General features: G+C 47.2%; 5 protein-coding genes and 1 non-coding gene across 6 annotated transcripts; 2 read left to right on the top strand and 4 right to left on the bottom strand.

Moving 5' to 3' along the window:
• Positions 1 to 145: 145 nt before the first annotated feature.
• On the bottom strand, positions 146 to 1,426 carry F4817DRAFT_21305 (uncharacterized protein). The gene has a single exon (XM_049298718.1). The coding sequence runs from the start codon at positions 1,315 to 1,317 to the stop codon at positions 442 to 444; it is 876 nt and encodes a 291-aa protein (XP_049153689.1). The 5' UTR covers positions 1,318 to 1,426; the 3' UTR covers positions 146 to 441.
• Positions 1,427 to 2,172: 746 nt separating this feature from the next.
• Positions 2,173 to 2,270, bottom strand: F4817DRAFT_t158. The gene has a single exon. It is a non-coding gene; the product is annotated as a tRNA-Asp (tRNA).
• A 471-nt stretch (positions 2,271 to 2,741) lies between these two features.
• F4817DRAFT_362640 (putative methyltransferase-domain-containing protein) lies at positions 2,742 to 3,989 on the top strand (the record flags this gene model as incomplete). The annotated part of the gene is made up of 4 exons (XM_049306548.1): positions 2,742 to 2,990; positions 3,057 to 3,602; positions 3,661 to 3,796; positions 3,868 to 3,989. 4 exons carry the CDS (start codon positions 2,742 to 2,744, stop codon positions 3,987 to 3,989), a joined length of 1,053 nt encoding a protein of 350 aa, XP_049153690.1.
• A 365-nt stretch (positions 3,990 to 4,354) lies between these two features.
• On the bottom strand, positions 4,355 to 6,544 carry F4817DRAFT_321291 (carboxypeptidase S1-like protein B; the record flags this gene model as incomplete). Its single annotated transcript, XM_049301274.1, has 3 exons — positions 4,355 to 5,979; positions 6,050 to 6,335; positions 6,404 to 6,544. 3 exons carry the CDS (start codon positions 6,542 to 6,544, stop codon positions 4,355 to 4,357), a joined length of 2,052 nt encoding a protein of 683 aa, XP_049153691.1.
• Positions 6,545 to 7,043: 499 nt separating this feature from the next.
• On the bottom strand, positions 7,044 to 9,810 carry F4817DRAFT_363376 (uncharacterized protein; the record flags this gene model as incomplete). Its single annotated transcript, XM_049306637.1, has 2 exons — positions 7,044 to 8,526; positions 8,644 to 9,810. The coding sequence occupies 2 exons, from the start codon at positions 9,808 to 9,810 to the stop codon at positions 7,690 to 7,692; spliced, it is 2,004 nt and encodes a 667-aa protein (XP_049153692.1). The 3' UTR covers positions 7,044 to 7,689.
• Positions 9,811 to 15,733: 5,923 nt separating this feature from the next.
• On the top strand, positions 15,734 to 19,513 carry F4817DRAFT_321293 (uncharacterized protein; the record flags this gene model as incomplete). The annotated part of the gene is made up of 1 exon (XM_049301275.1): positions 15,734 to 19,513. One exon carries the CDS (start codon positions 15,734 to 15,736, stop codon positions 19,511 to 19,513), a length of 3,780 nt encoding a protein of 1,259 aa, XP_049153693.1.
• Between the last annotated feature and the right edge of the window lie 726 nt (positions 19,514 to 20,239).

Below are 20,239 nucleotides of genomic sequence, written 5' to 3' on the forward strand. Positions count from 1 at the left end.
CATATAGCTATATTCGACTAGCTACTCTACCTACCTTAGGTACAACAGCCGAGTTACATATGTACTATAAGATGGGAGAGCCTTGAGGTCAGTCTCGGCTACTTCTATTAGGGATTACTTTGATCCTATCCAATAACTGGCTTTGAGATGTCAAGCTAGGTTCTTTGTTCTTTTCTGATATGTGATCTACCTACTGTTTATTACCCTTGATTTCCGAACACACCGCCTGCATTTACAACATGATATATATGTTACCCCTTAACGACAAGTAAATATATCTCTAGTTAACGTTGCGGGGGCGAATACTACCTCTTGTAGATCGTCAGCAACCAGTCAGGCATATCTGTCAGCCTGATCACTAAGTTTTAAAACAGACAATGTTAAAATTGCTGCTACTTGTAGGTAGTACAAGACCGACCATCAACAATACCAGCTCATGCCTCACGCATAAAATTTCCTAGGCCAGATATTCATTGCGGTCTTCAAGCCCTCTACTACTGGGAGGCCCGCATGGACAGTTCGCTCATCTCCTGTGCCATTTTGAAACAAATTAACCCAGAACAGTGCGTTTCCAGCTACAGGTTTGAAGGCTAAGCCACCGTCCTCGTGGTTCCTCCAAAGCCGCTGGCCATTCTCATCTGCCTTTGATAACGCAGTTGTATTCACAAAAGGGAACCACGTCTCACCACCCGTGCACTGATCCTCTAGAATAGCAAAGAAGCTGGCGATGCGATTCCAGCTCTTTCCCCGCCCTAGCATACCCCGCCGTGTTGGCTGCGGCCGATCGTACCAGTCGTGGTGTCTGTTGAAGCGCTGGCCTGCAGTGTAGCGTACGAGTTGTGGCGGGCCAATATCATCTCGAGAAGGTTCTAGCATCACACCGAGGAAACTTTCGGCACGAGCCAGCACACATTGTACTGCAAGGTTGTCGCGTGGTAGACCAGCAGACGATGAGGTCCGATCTTGTGTACCCTGATTATGACCGGTTTTATAGACTCGAGAGGGAGCGAACGCGGAGTGCCCGGCTTCGAGCAGAGCCTTTATCTCGGTCGGCGCAAGGAAAGAATCAATATAAATAATAAGGGGATCGAGAGAGATGATCTCGGTCGTGTAATGGTGGGGAAGACAACTGAAGGATGATGCAACTGGTTCAATGTCTTGACTGAACATATTAGAAACCAGCGAGGAGAGTGAAGCTAGATACGGAGATATCGAAATGATAGATGGGGATGCGATTTGGTAGATGACCGGTGCTAATAGGGCGACTATGGCGACAACTAATGCCGCAATACCTGAAGGTCGAGATGTCGGGGCCATGATAGTTTACAATTAACATAATATATTTTCAAAGTAGTCGACGCTATAATATTGCAACTTACATCGATGTAGCTGTCAAACATAGTTATAAGTCAAACGCGAGCCAGAAATAGCTGACGACTCTCCGAGACACCCTAAGTAGGTTTCTACAACATATGATCCCCTCGACGTACTCGGAGTGCCTTGTTCCGATAGAATCCTCTACACAGCTATTGAAGCTAGCCATTGCCGGTGGCATGAGTGGTGACACCGCATGCAGACCGAAAAGCCTGGATTCTCCGAAATGGAGGAGCGCGACCCATTGGAGAACTAAGTACAAAATTGGTTACCCAATGTGACATATCAACCCATGCCCATGCCCGGATGGAACATTTATGAACGTCAACCTACCTATGAGAATTAATCATTGTCACTAATTATCAAGGGTGTGCCAACCATGATAACCAAATTCATACTACTAACGGTATATGTGACTAACTATATAAAAGATAAATAATAATGTTAATACTATCCCGTACTCGACGCGGTAAAGATTTTCTGGAAAGGGACTTATATAAAACTTTCTATCTTATTATTGGGGATTGGGGTTATAGAAGGAGAAATATCATACGGTAAGGTTATTACGAACTTATAGATTACTATCTACCTACGCAGTATACATATTGCTAACCCCAACATGACAAAATCATAGCATTATTCTATAACCGTTGATAAAGAAACAACATCTCGGTTGAAGCTTCATCTGCGGCGTAACGTATACCTACAGGGCAATATAACCGTCGCTACCAAATAATACGAATTAGGAAACCAAGACAAAAAGACAAAAAAAGGGGCCAAGCAAAAGATTAACTATGTCTCTCGATCGGGGAATTGAACCCCGGCCACCTGCGTATTTTTCATAACAGAAATGAAAGAATGACAAGCAGGTATCCTAACCACTAGACGAATCGAGATTTTTAACATCGCAAATGTTGCAGACGCTAGTTGGCTTAAGTGGAGATGGTATACCATTTTTATCATTTAATTATATAAAAGTTTAAAACTAAAAGCCAGATGGACCGTGGAGCATTGTTCTACTAGCTTTATCTCAGAAAAGCGCATCGTGAGTGTCTTTATATCTTGGTGGAGTACGGATTACGTTTAGACTATTATTGTCTGTCACTTCTACCTGCTTACGAATTGCTGGGTACAATAAATATTACGAGACTTTCCGATCACGTTCCGCTATTATCGAGCAGTACTTGATTTATGCATCTACACATTAGTATCAAAGAAAAGGGGCACAACTTTTGATGCGCCAAGGACTGTGCTCAAAATAAGAATTGTCATACCAAGCACAGCTCCACATTAGATTAAATATTACATGGAGGCATCCTGGGCGTCCTGAGCATCCTATTAAGATCTAGGCGCATGCAACTCTCAGAATGTCGGGATGTGAGGTGGACCCTCAGCTACTTCTACTACGTCGGCAGTATATGCAACTGTTCGAGCCCGACTTTCTCGCTTGGCCGCCAGCTAAGTTCCTCAAGAACGAAGATGTACAAAAATGGTTATATAAACACCTATTCGATGAAAGCAGAAATTCAAGGTTGCCGCCTGAGAGCTATCAAATGCGGGTTTTGAAGCAACTCGTCACAAAGGTTGAGAAAGTGATAGCAAGTTCAGAGCAAGATGTAAGTTTCCCGTTCTAGTCATTTAGTTTTCCCGAAATTCATTAGACACAGGCTTAACTATACTAGGAGGTCTCTAAAGAGCTTACGACGTGTCTTGAATCCTTCGTGGCTAGAGGAATCTCACCAGAATTCCAGGCAGCTCAGGAAGAGGCATATGTGACATTCACCTGCCTACCAGAGAAGTATAACCCAGACGACAACCATGACTACCAATCAGAACCTACAATTACACTACTCGAACGGCGACACTTGGTATCAGGTTCGCAAATAACGGGTTTCCGGACCTGGGAAGGATCTCTTCATCTAGGCTCGTACTTCCTAACTGATCCTGGGTCGCGCATTGTCCGTGGAAAGAATATCTTGGAGCTGGGCGCTGGTGCCGGGTTTCTCAGTATCCTCTTAGCTAAGCATTTACATGCAAATCACGTCACTACCACAGACGGCGATGAAGGAGTCGTTGAAGATATGAAGGAAAATTTCGCACTGAATGGCCTTGATGACCAAGAGAAAGTCCGAACGGGAACATTGACATGGGGCCGCAACCCTTGGGAGACGTGGATCAAAAACGATTGTGACGCCAACCCATATGACATCGTAATCGGCGCTGATATTGTAAGATCGCATTTAACTTTAATCCAATAAAGACATGGAATGCTAATATATTGTACAGACATATGACAAGATAGCAATATCGGCGCTAGTATCGACGTTGCATCAACTCATCGATAGGAGCCCGAAGCTTAGAGTTGTTATAGCTGGTGTCGTCCGGAATGCTGAAACCTTTCAAAGATTTAGAGACGAATGCGGTATGTGTTTGTATATTCTTCTGTGTAAACATAGATTTGGTGACACTGACGGATCACTCTACCACCCATAGTCCAGCACCACTTCGCCGTGGAAGAGATCAAGTTCGAACCTAAGCCGATGCGTCAACAAAAATCACTCTTCTATGCGGCAGCCATGCCCATTAAAATATTATCCATTGCTGGGCCTGGTTAAGCTGCTCGAATTTATATAAGCCCGGGGTTGCTGGAGTTAGTTTTGGCCTAGACAAGGGATCTGAGCTGGTAGTCGTTCCTTAGGGCAGTGCATATAGGCAAATTACGAGACGCTGTGTCCCATGACCTGAGACTTTAAATGGCAATCTAATGGTATAGACCATGTTGAGGTAACTTTGCGCTATGATGTGAAGTAAAGTGAATAAACGAGTCCAGACACCAGCTCCTCTTGGCTCCGGAATACTCGTGTACACAATGCAAGCCAAGAAGATACTAGGATATGATCTGTATTGCCTTAGGTATGTTAAACTTTAATTTTATACACGAAAGTATTTACTCTCGTCTATTAGCTATTACTAGTTATAATTAAGCTAGAATAGCATACGCCAACGCCGAAGCGACAGCCCAGAACCCAAAGCTCCATATATCAATACTGCTTCTAGCGATACTAGCTGCGATACTACTTCCAGTTTCCGAAGCACCCCCTCCAGTGTTCGTCGCAGATGGGGAGGGTGTAGCCGACGAAGAAGAATTGCCTTGGCCATTCTCACCATCGTTATCGTCGCCGAAAAACTCGGGAAATAACTGAGTCGAGTTTTTATCTTTGATGATGCCGTTTATGATGACAGCTGTGCCGTTCAGCACACTCTCGATCTGTTCCTCGGTACACGTGGACGTGTCGTATATAAAACAGAAGTGTAAATGGTCCGGGGGGTCCTCATTCTTAATTGCCCAAGTGTCATCCGGCCCCTCAGTGGCATATTCAGTAGTTTCGACAAGATCAACTGTGCCGGTCGCGATGTCCTTGTTAAATAGGGCGCGATAGAACATTTTGTATGCCGTCTCGGGCTGGTACGCTGGAACTTCGTGGCCTGCCTCGTACACGCGCGAGAAGGAGAAGTTACCGTATTGCCGGACTTGTCCTCCAATGTATGTATCGTTGATGACGATATCTGTGTACCCTGCATCATGGAACTTCTCGGTGTTCGTGTAGTTCACGGCTAGACTGACGGCTTCGCCACCGATCCAATTACACGCGAAGTCTCGGTCACCATACATTAGATGCACTTTGATCCCATTTTCGAGTAGGAAAGCAAGGTCTTCAACCCATCCCGGCCGGGGATAGTCACCAATTGCCCTAAAAGCGTAAGCGACGGCGCTTGAGGACTGGGTAAAGTTGAGGGGAATTCCGAGTGCTTTTTGAACATGAGGTTGGTTGAGGTATAGATTATAGAACGGAGCCGGGAATGGGTTAGGATCAATTGAGGCGTAATCGTAGTAGTTACGTCCCGAGTAGTCGAGGTAAGGATCGCGGACGTATCCGGAGCAAAATGTTTCGGCGTCTGAACACACCTTGTTGACGGTAGTGTTAATCCCGATATTGTCGGGATCGTACTCGAGCGCCAGGGCTCTGCAGTCGTTGATCTGGTCGCGGCAGCCCCCGGGTTTCTCGAGAGCGTCTACCATCTGTAGATAGATAGTCTCATTGACGGTCTCGAGGCCGTAGGTATTGTTAAACGCGATGTGCGGATATGCGGGCCATTGTATTTGGCGATCGATGCACGAGTTGATGAGGATGAGCGTGTCGAGGTTAATTATGTAGTTCTCGCCATCATCATCATTCCACGTGCCGTTCTCGATCTTTTGATTCTGCTCCTCGAAGAAGGCGGCGAACTCTGGACCATACCGACCACCGTAGGACTCGGTAGCAATACTCACCCTTGAGTCGTTCGGATGATATCCAGGAAACTCTTGGAACCAGGTCTGAGCGAAGTGCCAGAAAGCAATGGCGGCGTTACGAGTGCCCTTGGCGGTTTGATTTCTGCTCAGACTTGGGTATGTGCCAACTAGGAGGGTAGCATTCTGTTCGGGAATTGTATCAGTCTCATCAATCTTAAGAGTCTGTCCAGTGACCAGGTTCTCAGTGATGTTTTGCAATGTGTCATATGACAAGCCCACTTGGGTCGGCTGGTCAATGAATAGCATATTGACTTTAAAGTATTAGCCTTTGTATTCACACTATTGACTAATATGAGGGAAAGGTTGGCTTATTAGGCTCACCGTCGGTATTCCATGCCCACTCGCTCAAAGTAGTCGAGTTAGAGTCAGAATTGACATAGCAAGGGCCATTCTCGGTAAAGAGCCCGTACAACGAGCTGGACCCGGGGCCACCGTTAAGCCATATGGACAGCGGCGCATTCTCGGGATTATTTCGTGCTTCGAAGAACCAGAAAAATGTGTTGATGGGGTATTCCTGCTCCTCTCCAAGGTCTGCCAGTGTACCTGGCGGAAGGTAAATGTATCCAGCATAGGATTTTACCCCTGATGTCGTTTCGCAAATGCCGGGCTTTTAAAGGAGGTTAGGTTTAAATTTCATAATTGCAATTATATCTAGATCTAGGTACATATACTCACTTCCTTGTAACTTATCGTAACGCCGTCACCGAATTTAGATTTGAGGACAGTAACGTCTTCGGGAGTTGGTGGAAACTGGGCGCGAGCAAACGGAGCCAGCGCTGAGAGGCCGATGGCCGTACGAAGGCCTAGTGCCAGCATGGTGAGCGAGGTTGAGAAACGTACATCCTTGTAGAGGAATCCTAGGGCAACCGAGCGCCATACCTTATCTCTTATATGTTTATATATTCGTTTATGACTTGGCGTGTTCCCCGCATCCGGTCATTGATAAACGATTACATAGACGACTGCATCGCCTGCAACCCTGTTACCTAGCTGGCTGCATAAATAAGGCTACTTATACGGCGAGGTAACGATCTCCGGGGTGGACAGAACCGAACGTGGTAGACCCAGCCGTACAGGACTGCATAATAAGAGACCCAATGAGGCCGGAGGCTCGCCTCAGTGGACGTGCATATTGCACGATTCGACAGTAGCACAATTGGGGAAGGTTACAGTAGAGTTGGATATCAACTTGGATTTTTCACAACAGCTACCCCGCCAATGGATGGAATCCAGAAGGCTGGCATTTTGGAGAACCTGGCACTGACGCTTTGAACCCCGCAGATGATAATGTGAATAATATGAGTCTTGACATTAGGCCAAGGAGAACGAGATAGGGGGCTTCGACCTTGATAGATTACATAACGAAACATTTGAAGGAATTAAATAAAGTAGTGTCCAATATGGGCAAACCCTTAAGACACTACTACAACACTATGTAAACCTCTATGATAATTATAACTATTAAATAGATCCACCACACGCCTGTACACGGCGCAGCTATCCAACCATCTCGTGATAGACCTTGAAGCACAATGTCTTGAAATGAAAGGATGGCTTCTTTTGTCTTCGCTTGCTTTTATACTTGACCGGGCCTCTCTTAAATAACATCGCCCTGGTCTAGTAAATTGCTTCTTCTCTAACTTGTATCGAGTTCGCTGCTCGTCTCTTCTGCCCAATAAATAGCATGGCTGTCCAAATAACGCCAACCCAATGATACGAGAAACCCGAAAAACCCCGCTCTTTTTTGGATTTCCATGGCTGCTATACCGTGAGCGGATCATATACACCATCCGAGATCCTCCTGAACAGGTGATGTTTTTCTATGGCAAACCCAAACCCTTCATACTACCCAAGGTACCCAAACAAGTGACCTTCATGCTTCCCGATACCCCTAGCTAACAAAACACAACAAATACTCCGCGCTACGCAAGAAAGAAAACCATGCACCACTATTTGTCCCTCTAGATAGCCCAACTTCCTCTCCTAGCCCTGACACCCCAGGCCATCTCACCAGTCCCAGAGTCATTAAGAACGGGGTGCTGGCGTGCCCACTCGCGTATGTAAAGCTTCAGTGCGATCCACCGAGGTGGCTTCGCCCTCCTGCGAGTTCTTCTCTCGTCCTCTTCAGGCGTACGTAGTGGTGTCTCCTCGCCGCTGTCGGAGTCGGTCATTGAACTACCCTTGGGGATGCTCATCTCCATTTGCAGCATGAAACCTTTCTCGATTTTTATGTGGTCATCCTTGCGCAATTCCACGATGTCGATACCGCTGATCTTACTCAGTTCACCATCAAAGGCACGTGCGGTAGCGGGATATCCAAGACTGAGATAGTTGTAAACCTGCGTAACGAAGGCATCATCAAACTCGGCCGCGATGCGTTCCTCGAATTCCTTGCGTGCCTTCGCCTTTTTCAGCCGTTCGTCCAATCCCGAGAGCATATGAAAGCCCCTGCCTGTCGGGGACGTAGCCCCAGGCGACTGTGCACCGCTTATGACACCGCTTATACTCATGGATGCGGTAAAAGCGGCGGAGAAAGGGTCATGCGGAAAATTTGGCTCCTGCGGTGTCATGAGCAGATGGGGTCCTGGGTGTGTCATCTCTACAGCGTCGTTGGCCTTAGTAGAACAATAGCCACGCCATAGCCCCGTAGCCCCTGTGGCATCTCGCCGCTCAGGCTTCTCAAGGTTGCAATACTGATGACTGGGCTCCATACGTGTCGACTTTGGGCTAGGGCACATGCGGAACTGTAGACCACCACCGAGCATAGGCGGCGAGGCAGCTATGCGCATCTTTCGCATCTGAGGGTCTTCGGGCTCATTGTTACGAAAGGCAAAAGGTATGCCGAATGGGCTCGCGCGGAAGCCGGGTTCCGGTGGGAGGACCGCGGGCGAGGACGCGCGAGGATGCGAATCTACCCTGGCTAGTAGGGCCGGTGAATGCGCGCTTATTATTGGGCTTGGAGCATCTCTCATATTTTCATCAAGAGATGCCCGGAACGCGGACGTCGTCCATAACGGGTCTGCCGGAGGAGGTGGTATATCAACGCGATCCAACTCTTCGTCAATATTCATCCCCTCTTGGTTGATCTGAGCTAGCTTTTCGGCATGGGCTCGCATTTCCTTAACGGCCCAGCACGGGTCTGACTCCTTGCGTCGTAGAAGCTGTGAGGTTCCATGTCTTAATCGTTCATCTAGGACAAGAGGATCCTCATCCTCGGAGTTATCTCTAACGAGAAAATGTTCCACACCCTCGGGTCGTACACCGTTGGGGAATGCAGCCATAGCCGCTTCGAGCTCGCGCTGTCTGTGCGCCTCCCTAGCGGCTACCGCTAATAGATAACCCGAGAACTCCTCGTCGCACGACTCTCTCCTCTCGCGGACATGGTAGCGTTTGCTACTCCACGAATCACCACCAACATCGTCATCGTCATCGTCATCGTCATCATCTTGTTCCGGGTTTCCGTTAGAAAGAGCCGGGACACCAATATTGATAACTAGTGCATCCTCATCATCGTCGTTTTCCTCAGAAGACTTATCCGACTCGGATGATAGTATAGTATCGAGATCGGGAGTATACGATTGTCGCGTGCTTCTTCGAGTATTTGGATGCGGCTTCATGGACTGCTGCCGACGCGGTGTTAAATGGCCATCACCATCTCCGGGAGCATTCGATACGCCTGAAACGGCAGGCCGGGGTGCAGCTTTTCGCTTTGGCTTCGGAGCATAGATATGATTTGTACCAGGTGTGATATCCGTCTTATCTACTGGTTTGGTGGCGGGGCCTGGTTGATCTGCCTTTTTGGATCTTCTTGTCGTCTCAATCAATTGCGGGGCAAACTTTCTCTTGGGTTTCTTTTGCGATTGTTCGAATTGTCTCTGATCTTCTTTGTTTTCCCCTCCTACCCCTCCTAGAAACGCCGGTGCGTATGGGGATGTTGGCGAGGGGTCCGGTGTCAATTCTGCAGTAGGGCCGACGGGATTTTTCCTATTATTACTGTTCTTCACCCTGTACGAGTCGAATGTCGTCTCAATTGGAACTGGAGCAAAGCGCCGAATGGGTTTGACTGGTGGCGCATCCGGCATTTCGATGTCGCTCACCTGAACTGAAGCGTCCCTCGTAGGTCGCCTAGTCGAGTTAACCGTCGAATCCGGGGGTGTCAATGTTAAAAGCTTTGGAGGAAGGTCTAATCTTTTGTTTGATGACGACTTTACGGATTCCTCAACGAGCTGGGGAGCAAACCGACGGCGGGGTTTTGCCGCGGGTGCGGGTGCGGGCTGACTTGCTATAGGAGGGGCCTCGGAAATTGAAGCATCACGCATCGGTTCGTCTTCGCCGCACGCCATTTCTAAGCTATCTTCCCGTTGCCGGCGATCACACGACGAAAATAGCAACCCGGAATAAGTAACAATGTAAAGGTACCCGGAGTCACTGGAATCATGTGTAGCTAGCAGCGGGTGGTAGTGGCAAAGGTAATAGCGAGAGAAATAAAGGAAATGCGGCAAAATGAATTACATATAATTTCTAACGTCAACATTATCGACCGAATAAGGAGAAGAATGAAAAGAGAGAAATAATAACCGGTAGGAATAATAGTTGGATCCGACCCGGAACCCAGAATCTGGTGAATCAGGTATTATTAACCCCAGCTCGTTTCTAACCCCGTGACAAAAAGATGCCATGGACCCAAGTCGACGCAAGGCCACAAACGACGCACCGCTAGTTTGCATTGAAGACTCCGCGGCCTCCTCCGGGCAGTGGGGGAAGTGGATCGTGAGTGGAGCTATGGAGTTACCAAAAAGATAGAAAGGAGAAGCCGGGAGTGGGTGGTAGGAATGGGCACGAATACCTGGAATGGTAATCATCTTAGTGGCTTTCGTGTTTGCAAACATGCATTTTCATGGTCAATGAAAAGATAGCGGTTTTTTTTAGTGGTGGTCTTTTTAGTGGTGGGTAGTGTCGGCATCGACCTAGAACGTTCTGAATTGGCCATTGGGGCTGAGTGGCTACATGTAAGAGAAGGCACATGTATACGGTACTTGTAAAATGCAGTTACAAATGTTATGTCGTAATGTGAGCACTATATATAAAGAATGTATATATACATGCGTTAGGTATATATACATACATGTATGTAATGGTCCGGCTTCGCAAATTAGCAAATTGGCAAGCTGGGACGAGATTTGGGCAGAAGTAAAGAACCTTGGAACCTTCCATTGTCCCTGAAAGGTAGTATTATCGCATAATAACTTCAATTAGAAGCTTCATACATTTTAGGTATATGCAGCTAGTTATGTACCTATAGTTTAGAGCTTCCCACGTTCCCATATTTCTATATTTCCATGTTTACGCACGCAAGGGACTGGGGGTAATCAAGTCATTTCAGGCTCCAACTCAGCAGAGTCAATTAATATGTAGAGTACATAATGTCAATTACACAATACACGTACCTTATCAGCTAGTTATGTATATACCCGAAGAACCAGGCATCGTACATCTGCAGCTATCGCCATGGCTTCGTGCAGCCCCTCCTCAGACGTACCTATGGCAGCATACTGCGTACATGATACTTAAGGTACCAAGCCATACGTGTGCACCATCCCCTTTACTGACCGACAATCCGAGGACCGAAGGTGAGTTGGGGATGCTGCCTCTCTCTAAAAAGGAGCGGAGGAGTTGTTGAGTATCACCTGAATGGTCTTATCTCTTAACCCCGAGAGCATGAAGTCTTGCTTACATAGTATTCTGGTACGTTTCCCCAGATTTCACCGTCCGCGCGACGGGGCACATATGGGATATGTATGTATGTAGTGTACACCAATCTAGGTTAATATGTAGCGAGTGGAATACCTATGTAGGATATCGCATCGATAGGCAGGGGTGAATAAATTCAACATGAAAAGTCTTGACATCATATAAATACGTACGCTCAAGGTTCTTGCTTCTAGCCGGCGCCCGAATCTTTGGATTGGGACCGGATTGGATGGGTTAGCCGAATTTAACCCTTTGCTCCGGACGAACGATATAGTAAATCGATAAGAGCTTGAGAGAAATCGGGTGCCTCGCTCAATAGTATCGAATAGTCAAACTGGTCCGTGTCCGGCTTTGCATGCACAGCAGCTCACGATACCAGCATCCGCTCAACGCGTTTTTACTTACGCATGACCGTTCTCGTGCGGGTCCGGTATTACATAGGTAGGTATATCAAATTCGTCTCAACTCCCCTTTTGAATTACTAACCGTACGAACAGGGCTATCGGATACAGCTACCTTGTTGGGTTGGACCGAGGCCTGCACTCTTCTATACCCTCATACGTGTAGTCTGTTCTCCGCCTCTGGCATTTCAACCCAAGAAGGGCTTCTACGTACTATAGGTAATGGCCCGGGCTCTTATTTGACTGCCGGGCTGGCCTTCCATCGTAGACAAACGAAGCTTGTTCTACGATCTAGCCCTGATAATAAATAGGAGAGGTGCCAAGAATCGCATCTTCATTATTGGCTCCTAGCCTCCTCCAATAGTCACATTACAGGCTACAGGACGGCCAAGTCTTCGATACTTTCACCGACTGTTCGGGACCGCCTCGTGCAGCTCCGGGGTAACATAGTTCGGCAATCGCATTGGCTAGGGCCGGCGCGCTATCGTGCTCCGTGTTATGGTTACGCAAGGGAGATCTGTGGAGGGAAATGTGCAACGCTAACTCCGCGATTGTTCTTATCATTTCCTCTCCCCCCTCTTCTCTATCTTTCTTTCTTTCTTTCTTTCTTTCTTTCTTTTACTTTTGATAATCAAAGGTTTGCTACTAAGGCCGTCGCACTTCGACAATTAGAGTCCGAGTGTGGGATCCCCAACTATCTATTGATGGTAATCTCTTTTTATAGCTAACTCCGAATACCACTACACCGACGTGTTTGGGTGGTTAGGGTATGTTATTACCGCATATATGTGAACGGGCAAGGTATGTATTTTTAGCCGTTCCGTTGATTAGCGAACGAGATTGAATGGTTGGGCACCTACAACCAAACTGGGTACCTAACCTAATAGACGCGGCATTCGGAGTTCCTACACGGTTCGCAAGCTGGAACCTGGGGTTTCCTCTGGATGCACGTGTTCAATGTCATAGGAACAGATGCGATGGTCGTCTTACCTTGTTCCTTGTTGACGGGACGCAGGCATGCGGGAGATGCGGTGCCTAAGATGACAGCTCGTTTGGGGAGATGAGAGTGGAGGAATACGATCTCAATAATAGGGGCTGCTGGATACTTCCAAGTTGCACGATTGGGGGGCTCTAACTGTTGGAAGCCGAGACGAGTCCCCCGTGCGACCTTTTAATTTCACACGCGTAAGAATGTATTCATCGACACGGTGTTTCAATGTTCTCAACGTTGATCTCGATGGTCAAGAGCAGCGGGTTTTCGCGAGCTGAGCGTCTCGGTCCGAAGCTGTTTTCGTTATTGTAAAGGTCTATGATGGCTGTGCGTTGAAGGCGCTTATTCTTGCAGGATACCTGGGTAGGTAATCTGGCTGATAATCTTGCCGACCTGCATGAAAAGCAGTACGTAGGTATCACATAAGGCTGGTCAGATGTAACGGCTACTTACATGTATAGATACGCCAAGATATATTTTACATATATAGGCACTGATAGGCCTGCCTCGATAAGGCTGTAATGAAGTGGTCTTATATTATTATCTAGCCTGGCTAATGCGGACGAGGCGGTTTTAAAATATCATATGGGAATGAAAGGCGAGGCTCAGAATAAATTTACCGTCTTCTTGCTTTTGGGTTTACGAGCCGCTTCCCCATTCGTAATGTTGCGTTTCCCGCCGCCACATTCTACTGCCACAAAAGCTCTGGAACACGTTCTATTTAGTGGCGTCTCAATATTGGAATATCGCACGCGATTGTACAGAACGCCAGAAATTTAAGTTCCCTAGTGCCCAAAACGGCATCCCGTCAACGGCATCCCGTCGCTATCACATGCTGCATGCATGTCTTAGGTTATGCCGCACTTCTGATAAGAGGTGACAGGGCATCGTGATTTAGGCTGTGATACCGGTAGTTGCGCTGTTTATGCTAGATATCCAACATAACTATCAGGATGATAAGCTATTAACTACACGGTTCATCATTGGATGCTATCGTGGAGATCGCCCTTATAAAAGGGAGAAGATATGCTTTGGGCTGTTTTAGAGGCGATGGAGAAAAAAAAACAAAAACAAAACCTACTTCCTAAGAGCCTTAAGACGTCGCTGGATATACAGAAATCCCTAGGTTAGGTTTATCTTAACTGGACGTTGAAGTTCTAAGGATGCGAAAGCTACGACAAGATCGGCGCTTTATGTGTATAGGCTAGGTACCTGGGTAGTTTCAGATCCTGCAGCGATCTAAGGACAAAAATCGAGAGACTCCGCCTTGGGCTAGGTTTGTAATGACGTATCTTATTTTGCAGCTTGAAGATCTGTGCTGGCATGCTGTTAGCATATATATAGACGGATCTTGAAGCTTGGATCGATCGGGCTAAACAGCCCTTCTTCTATGTTTTTAATAGTTAGAATAGCTTATGAAGCTGGTTCCGGAGCTCTTGAGAAGTTGAGAGTAGAAGAACGAGGCTCATGTAATGTATTTAGGTACTTAAAAAAGGAAAAAAAAGAAAAGAAGACTACCTTACCGGACGGCACTATACAAGATGGAAATGTGGGTTAAACAAGCCGCTAGAATGTCCTGTAAAAGAAGTAAAAATTTGCCCCGCTTTCTATAGAGGCGTTATTAAATGTTTGACTAGTCGATACGGGAATTTGTGCTACTCATATCACATAGGTAACTAATAATAACTAGTTATAAGTGTAAGACATATTAGATTATTAAGGGGAAAGGGAATGTTTTACTGTTTTGGTAGAGATAGGTATCTTGAAAAGCCTTTTTATCTTCTCCGACCCGTTGGCTTATCTGCAGGTCCAGGTAAACCCTGTAGGTACATTACCTAATATAGTAAAGACCTTGCTGTCTGGGTACGGTATCCGGACCGCTAAACTTGTTACGTCGGAGTATGTCTGACAAGTAGCAACGACGCAGGAGATAACCAAGGTTTTGGGGTAACTACCTCCTACGAGATGCCACTGGATAGAAGCCACATGGTCTCTGAATTGGCGTGATCATTTATCTACATAACTCAAGATAAGGTGCGATGGAAGTATATAGATAATGTATACAGGAAGGTGTATCCTGTCCATTCAGGCACAATAAGCAATTCTCTATCTTCCATGATCCTTGCTACTTTCTGTGCGGCATGCAGCTCTTACACATACATATACATACTGTCATACTATCGTGCACCATCTGCCGTTCTCCGCCCCATATTCCTATGCGACCCGCCGAGCCGTTTTTCTTTCTCTCGTCCAATTCAGTTCCTTTACGTCGCAGCGCCAGCTCCAAAGAGAACGCAGAGTACACCACCCAACCAACCCGGTCTTAATCCCAGTGATCATGGAAAATTAATTGATTGATTGAAAAAAAAAAAAAAAAAAAAAAAACTATCGATCACTGCATCGGCGTTGGCGGGCTAGGATTGGATTGGAGATACATATTTTTTTCTTAATTCCCATATTCCTTTTCATTGCTTCTATCTCGTCTGGGCATTGTCCTATCCAGTGGCAGCTTATCGCCTTCATCTACTCTGCCTCGTCTGCTTACTTTCTTGGATTGCTTCTACTTGCTATCTACGTAGGTAGTATTGCAACTGTATCTCGTCAGATCGGCCGAAACCTCTTCCTTTTACCGCTTACTCTTACCCTTATCTTCTTTCTTTATATTCTATATTCAAATCCATGCTATATTCTCTGCTCTCTGCTTGAGCTATCTCGTATCGGGCAACGAAAACTCGAGAGACATATTACGGTTGACTACCCGCTACTAACTTATATGATTCGCCTTCTCTAATTATAGCCCTGTCTGAGCTCTATCGTACATATCCCAGGATAATCTAGGGACAGGAATACTAGGCGAAGAATATGGGTGTGATGTATGGCGAGGTTTCCCAGAACGATAATGACGATGACGATCGAAATGGTAGAAATGGTGGCGCATCACCTTCAACACCATTCTCGCTAGCGCGCTCCTCGTCGCCCATGCCTTTCCTCCCAACTGTCGAATCGACTTTTACTCCTCTTTCAATGGATAGCGATACATATTCGAGAATTGGGGTAGGTGCTGAAAGTGAGGGCCGTGATGTGTCTGGAAGTAATTCTCAAGGGAGGAAGAGCCACAATAAGTTAGCTGCTGGCACGGCCACAACCAGGACCAGGGCCAGTATGAGCGGTATGAGCATCGGCGACATGGTCCAATCGTTATCACCGGCACGAGCCACACGTAACAATCGTAACGAATACGGTCTTTTATCTCCTGACACTGCCTTCTCGTCTCCTTCGTCTAGCCCACGCCCAGACGACATCAGTTCCAACCCAGATTCTAATAATATTTATTCCGAGAAGAAATCCGCGTCGAATTATGTCGAAACTGCCTATTCAAGTTCGAAATGGACCAATGGTGCCTCGACTAGAGAGTCACTAGTAAATAAGACGTTGTCTCAACATCAACAGCAAGAACCACCACAGCCTATAATACTCCAGCCGAAACCCATTGTTCGCACTGCCTCTACAAAAAGTGTTTCCTTGCGCCATCCTACTCCCGATCTAAATCCACGGACTATCTCTTATGCAAATAATATCGCCCAGTTAGAGGCCACGGCTGAAAAGCTGTCGATGACTTCATCAATCGAGGATGCAATTCGAGACTTACACGACGAACAGAAACGCAACGAAAGCCGACGGTCATCAATCCTAGCCGTAAGCATAGGTTCGATTCCTGAAAATAACGAACCGGTGTCTTTCCCTGCGATTAAGCCGCTCTCAACCACCAGCTCCATACTAGATACTAATAGCGCGGTACGCTACGGTGGTTATTCCCCTGCTGGATTTATAATGTCGTCAGACCCTTCCCTGGTTTCTAATCCAACGCGGATGCGATCCGGTTCTGGTCCTCTATCGCGACCCGAATCTGAGGTTGGTAACGTCATGTCAAGGCACGGACCTGGGAAGACTTCTACACGGAGCGTTAAGTCGGCATCTAAGCCGACCTTAACAGATATTGCTGAGATGGAGCCTACTACGCTTACACCAGCGGCTATGGACGAAGCTGATAAATTGGCCGAAGAACCGGTAGATGAGACATTACGAATACCCCAGATGGAGGACATCGATCTTACGCCCAATGCAGAACAGTTCGGGATGTCGAGCAGCCATGATTATTGGAGCCATGGTGTTACTGAGACACAAGAAGGATACGGTCATAACGGTGATGATATCAGGCCTCCAACTGCTGGGTCTACTGGCACGTATGAGCAGGCGGAGAGAGCATTCGCAGATTTTGATGGAGCATATTGCCCATCCGACGTTGACCTGGAGGATTCGCTATTTATGCCCTCGTTCTCTAACGGACCATCAATAAATGCCCCCTTCCTACGACCTTTCGACTCTACTTCATCAAGGATGCGAGAGGAGCCAGGCTATTCGAAACCTACCATATCCAGACCAATCGCTCCACCAACCGTTAGGCCAAAGTCGTACATGGATCCCGAAACAGGCCAAACCATGCTCTATTACCCAGCGCGTGTTCCTTTAATGCTCAACTTGCCACAAAAACTCTCCAAAAAGCCTAAAGCTGAAGCGCGGGACGCTCGTAGATCGCAGGTCCTGAGCAAAATGTCGGAACCGGACCGCAAATCTGGCACCCTTTGGCTACCAGAGTATTTGCCCGAACCTCCACTCGAACCCATGGGGCCTACCACCGAATCTTTCGTCCCTGTGCCGCTGACTAGTTCGGACGCAGACCCGCAAATCCAACCGGCTACGGATGGCCAACGTGACTCTCAATTTCTCTCTCAGTCCGGCTACGGACAAGGGAATGACGAAGTGCATGGGCCCCGTACTTCGGCTCTCGATCCAGACAAACGGAAGTCAAAGATACCTAATCTCGACGGCTTACCACCACAACTACGTGCCAGTGCTTTTTTCGACCTACCTTCCGAGCCATCACCCACTATCCAGCTTAAAGATGGCTCTGCAATGGCCACCCTAGACAGTATTTTAGACGCCTCTGCCAAGGCGCCTGTTTCTGCTTTTACGGATCACGCGTTCGCAGGAACGTTAGGATCAGAGGTATACGGGACAGAAAAGAAGCGCAAGTCACATATGAAACGCGCCAGCGCTACCGATTTGCTAGAGCCTAAGAAGCGAAGCTCTTTTCTACACCTCCGAAAGCTGAGTGCTCTTAGCCGACATTCAGAATCTCAAGAGGTGCGCCGGAATACCATCGCCGGAGGTACAAAGATCAACGAGGGTCTAGACGCTAAAGCAGAAGACGAGGAAAGAGAACATTTAGCTGGTTCTATCGACGGCGAAGCGGTACCAAATCACGCCGATGAAGATGGAGAAGGTGACGAGGAGCTAGTATATAATGGACCCCCGACGACTTTATTGGCCGAGCTCCAGATGCGAAAGCAGCAACAGAAATTGCGCACTCGACCGGCTGCTACTGCTTTCCCTAACGGCTTGCACTCTACACTACTCGAGATGGATACGGTCGCTCAGATCGAAAGTGACGCACGCAAAGGCAAGAAAGTAAATCTTGCGTGGGAAGACCCAAGCGCGAATCCAGCTACCAATTCGGACGACGAAGATACGCCGTTAGGACTGCTTATGGCCGCGAAGGGACAAGGTAATGATATCACGGCCGCGATCGCTGAGATCAATCGGCCGCTTGGTTTGATGGAACAGCGTGAGTTGGAAGATAGCGAACCCTTAAGTCAACGTCGTGACCGACTCCAAGGAAGAGAGGTTAGCTCAATGAAACGACAAAGCATGATGACACTTGGTCAGGGTCTCCACAATGGGAGTAATAGCCTAGGGGCCATAAGCCCACAACTCCGTTTGCACACTCCCGAGGAAGAGGAGCTTGAAGGTGAAACTCTCGGGGAGCGTATGCGGCGTCTAAGATCGCGTGAGCAAGCGGATAATCCTCTTCCTCAAGCCAGACCCGTCAGTTCTGCATTTTCAATGGAACTTTTGAGCCAGCTAGGCGAGGCGTTTAAGGAGGATGAAAGCGATGACAAGAACCAGGATAAGCGAAAATCTCAGCTTAAAGAAGAAGAAGAGACATTAGGACAGCGCCGCCGCCGCCTGCAAGCAGAACGAGAAGCTCGCGAACAAGGGACAGCTGGCAACCTGCTTAGTGGTGGGGTTGGCGACGCACGAAAACTTACGAACCGGCATTCACTTGCTGATGTGCTTGGCACGCGCGGGTCGAGGACTCTTCTGCGTGATCCTAGGGCAGAGGCAGAGAAAGTAAAACAACAAGAAGCTGCCCGATATAGGCAAGATCAGGATCAGAAGATGGCTATACTCCGTGGTCAGATGCCTTCTAGTCTTAGTACACCAAATTTAAATCAACCCGGGGGGTACATGTCTGGTCGATTCAACGACGGTACAGGCGGCGGAAGTGGCTATGCACGAACCAGCACAGCTTTAGGTGGCTATCCTAATCAAAGCATGGGAGCAAGCGGCGGTATGATGGGCAATACCTACCTTGCGGGTGGAACTATAGGTGGCCCGATACCCCCCTATGGTATTACCAACGGACTTGGTGCCCAAGTGAGCACCCCTTACGGGATGCAAGTACAGCCACCCGCTCAAATGGATAGAGTAGAGCGATGGAGACAGAGCGTTTTGCCTTAGGGGTCCTTCTCGCCCTAGGACCCGGGATGCTCTACAACACCGAAGAGTAAAGTGAAACTGGACTGTACTCACTTAGTTCTCCTAAGCATCGCGCCGGCGTTTCATAACTAGTCTTAATGGTGTATATTGTATTATGTATGGGAGGCAGCATTGGTGTTCGAGGAAGGTATTCGAAAGGGGGGCATAGGTATATATATAGTTATAGCATATTATAACTAATGTAATTTTTAGGTTGTGGTAGATAGTGGTAAATACCTACAGAGAGGACCGAGTCTGGGGTAGCGGCAGAGCGGTGCATACACCTGATATATATATATATTAGGTACCTATTATTCGTTTAGATACAAAAGGTTATGACCTGATACCTATCCGGGTGGGGGGGGTCCTAGGACAGACTGATACCAGTCTGTCAACATCATGAAAAAGGGTTAAAATAATTTATTTAAACAATAGAGACTCACACGTTTTGTATCGGACACTATTCGACCTGGAGATTCTGATTATTTTAATAAGGATATCCCCAAGGTCCTGGATTTAATTTAAATATAATAATAAAAATAATAGTCTGGTAAGGCTAGGTCAGTATTATCCCCCCACCAGTATTGTGTCTCCAACAGTGTTTTGGCTGCATAATTCTGGGGTTACACGAACAGAGTGTATATGGTATATAATTATGTTATGCTTATAATAAAGACACTAACGTTACTAGTGTCTTGATATATCACT

The sequence above is a fragment of the Daldinia loculata genome (genome assembly GCF_022478755.1).
Source record: "Daldinia loculata strain CBS 113971 unplaced genomic scaffold F4817scaffold_107, whole genome shotgun sequence".
In the NCBI taxonomy this organism is placed as follows: domain Eukaryota; kingdom Fungi; phylum Ascomycota; class Sordariomycetes; order Xylariales; family Hypoxylaceae; genus Daldinia; species Daldinia loculata.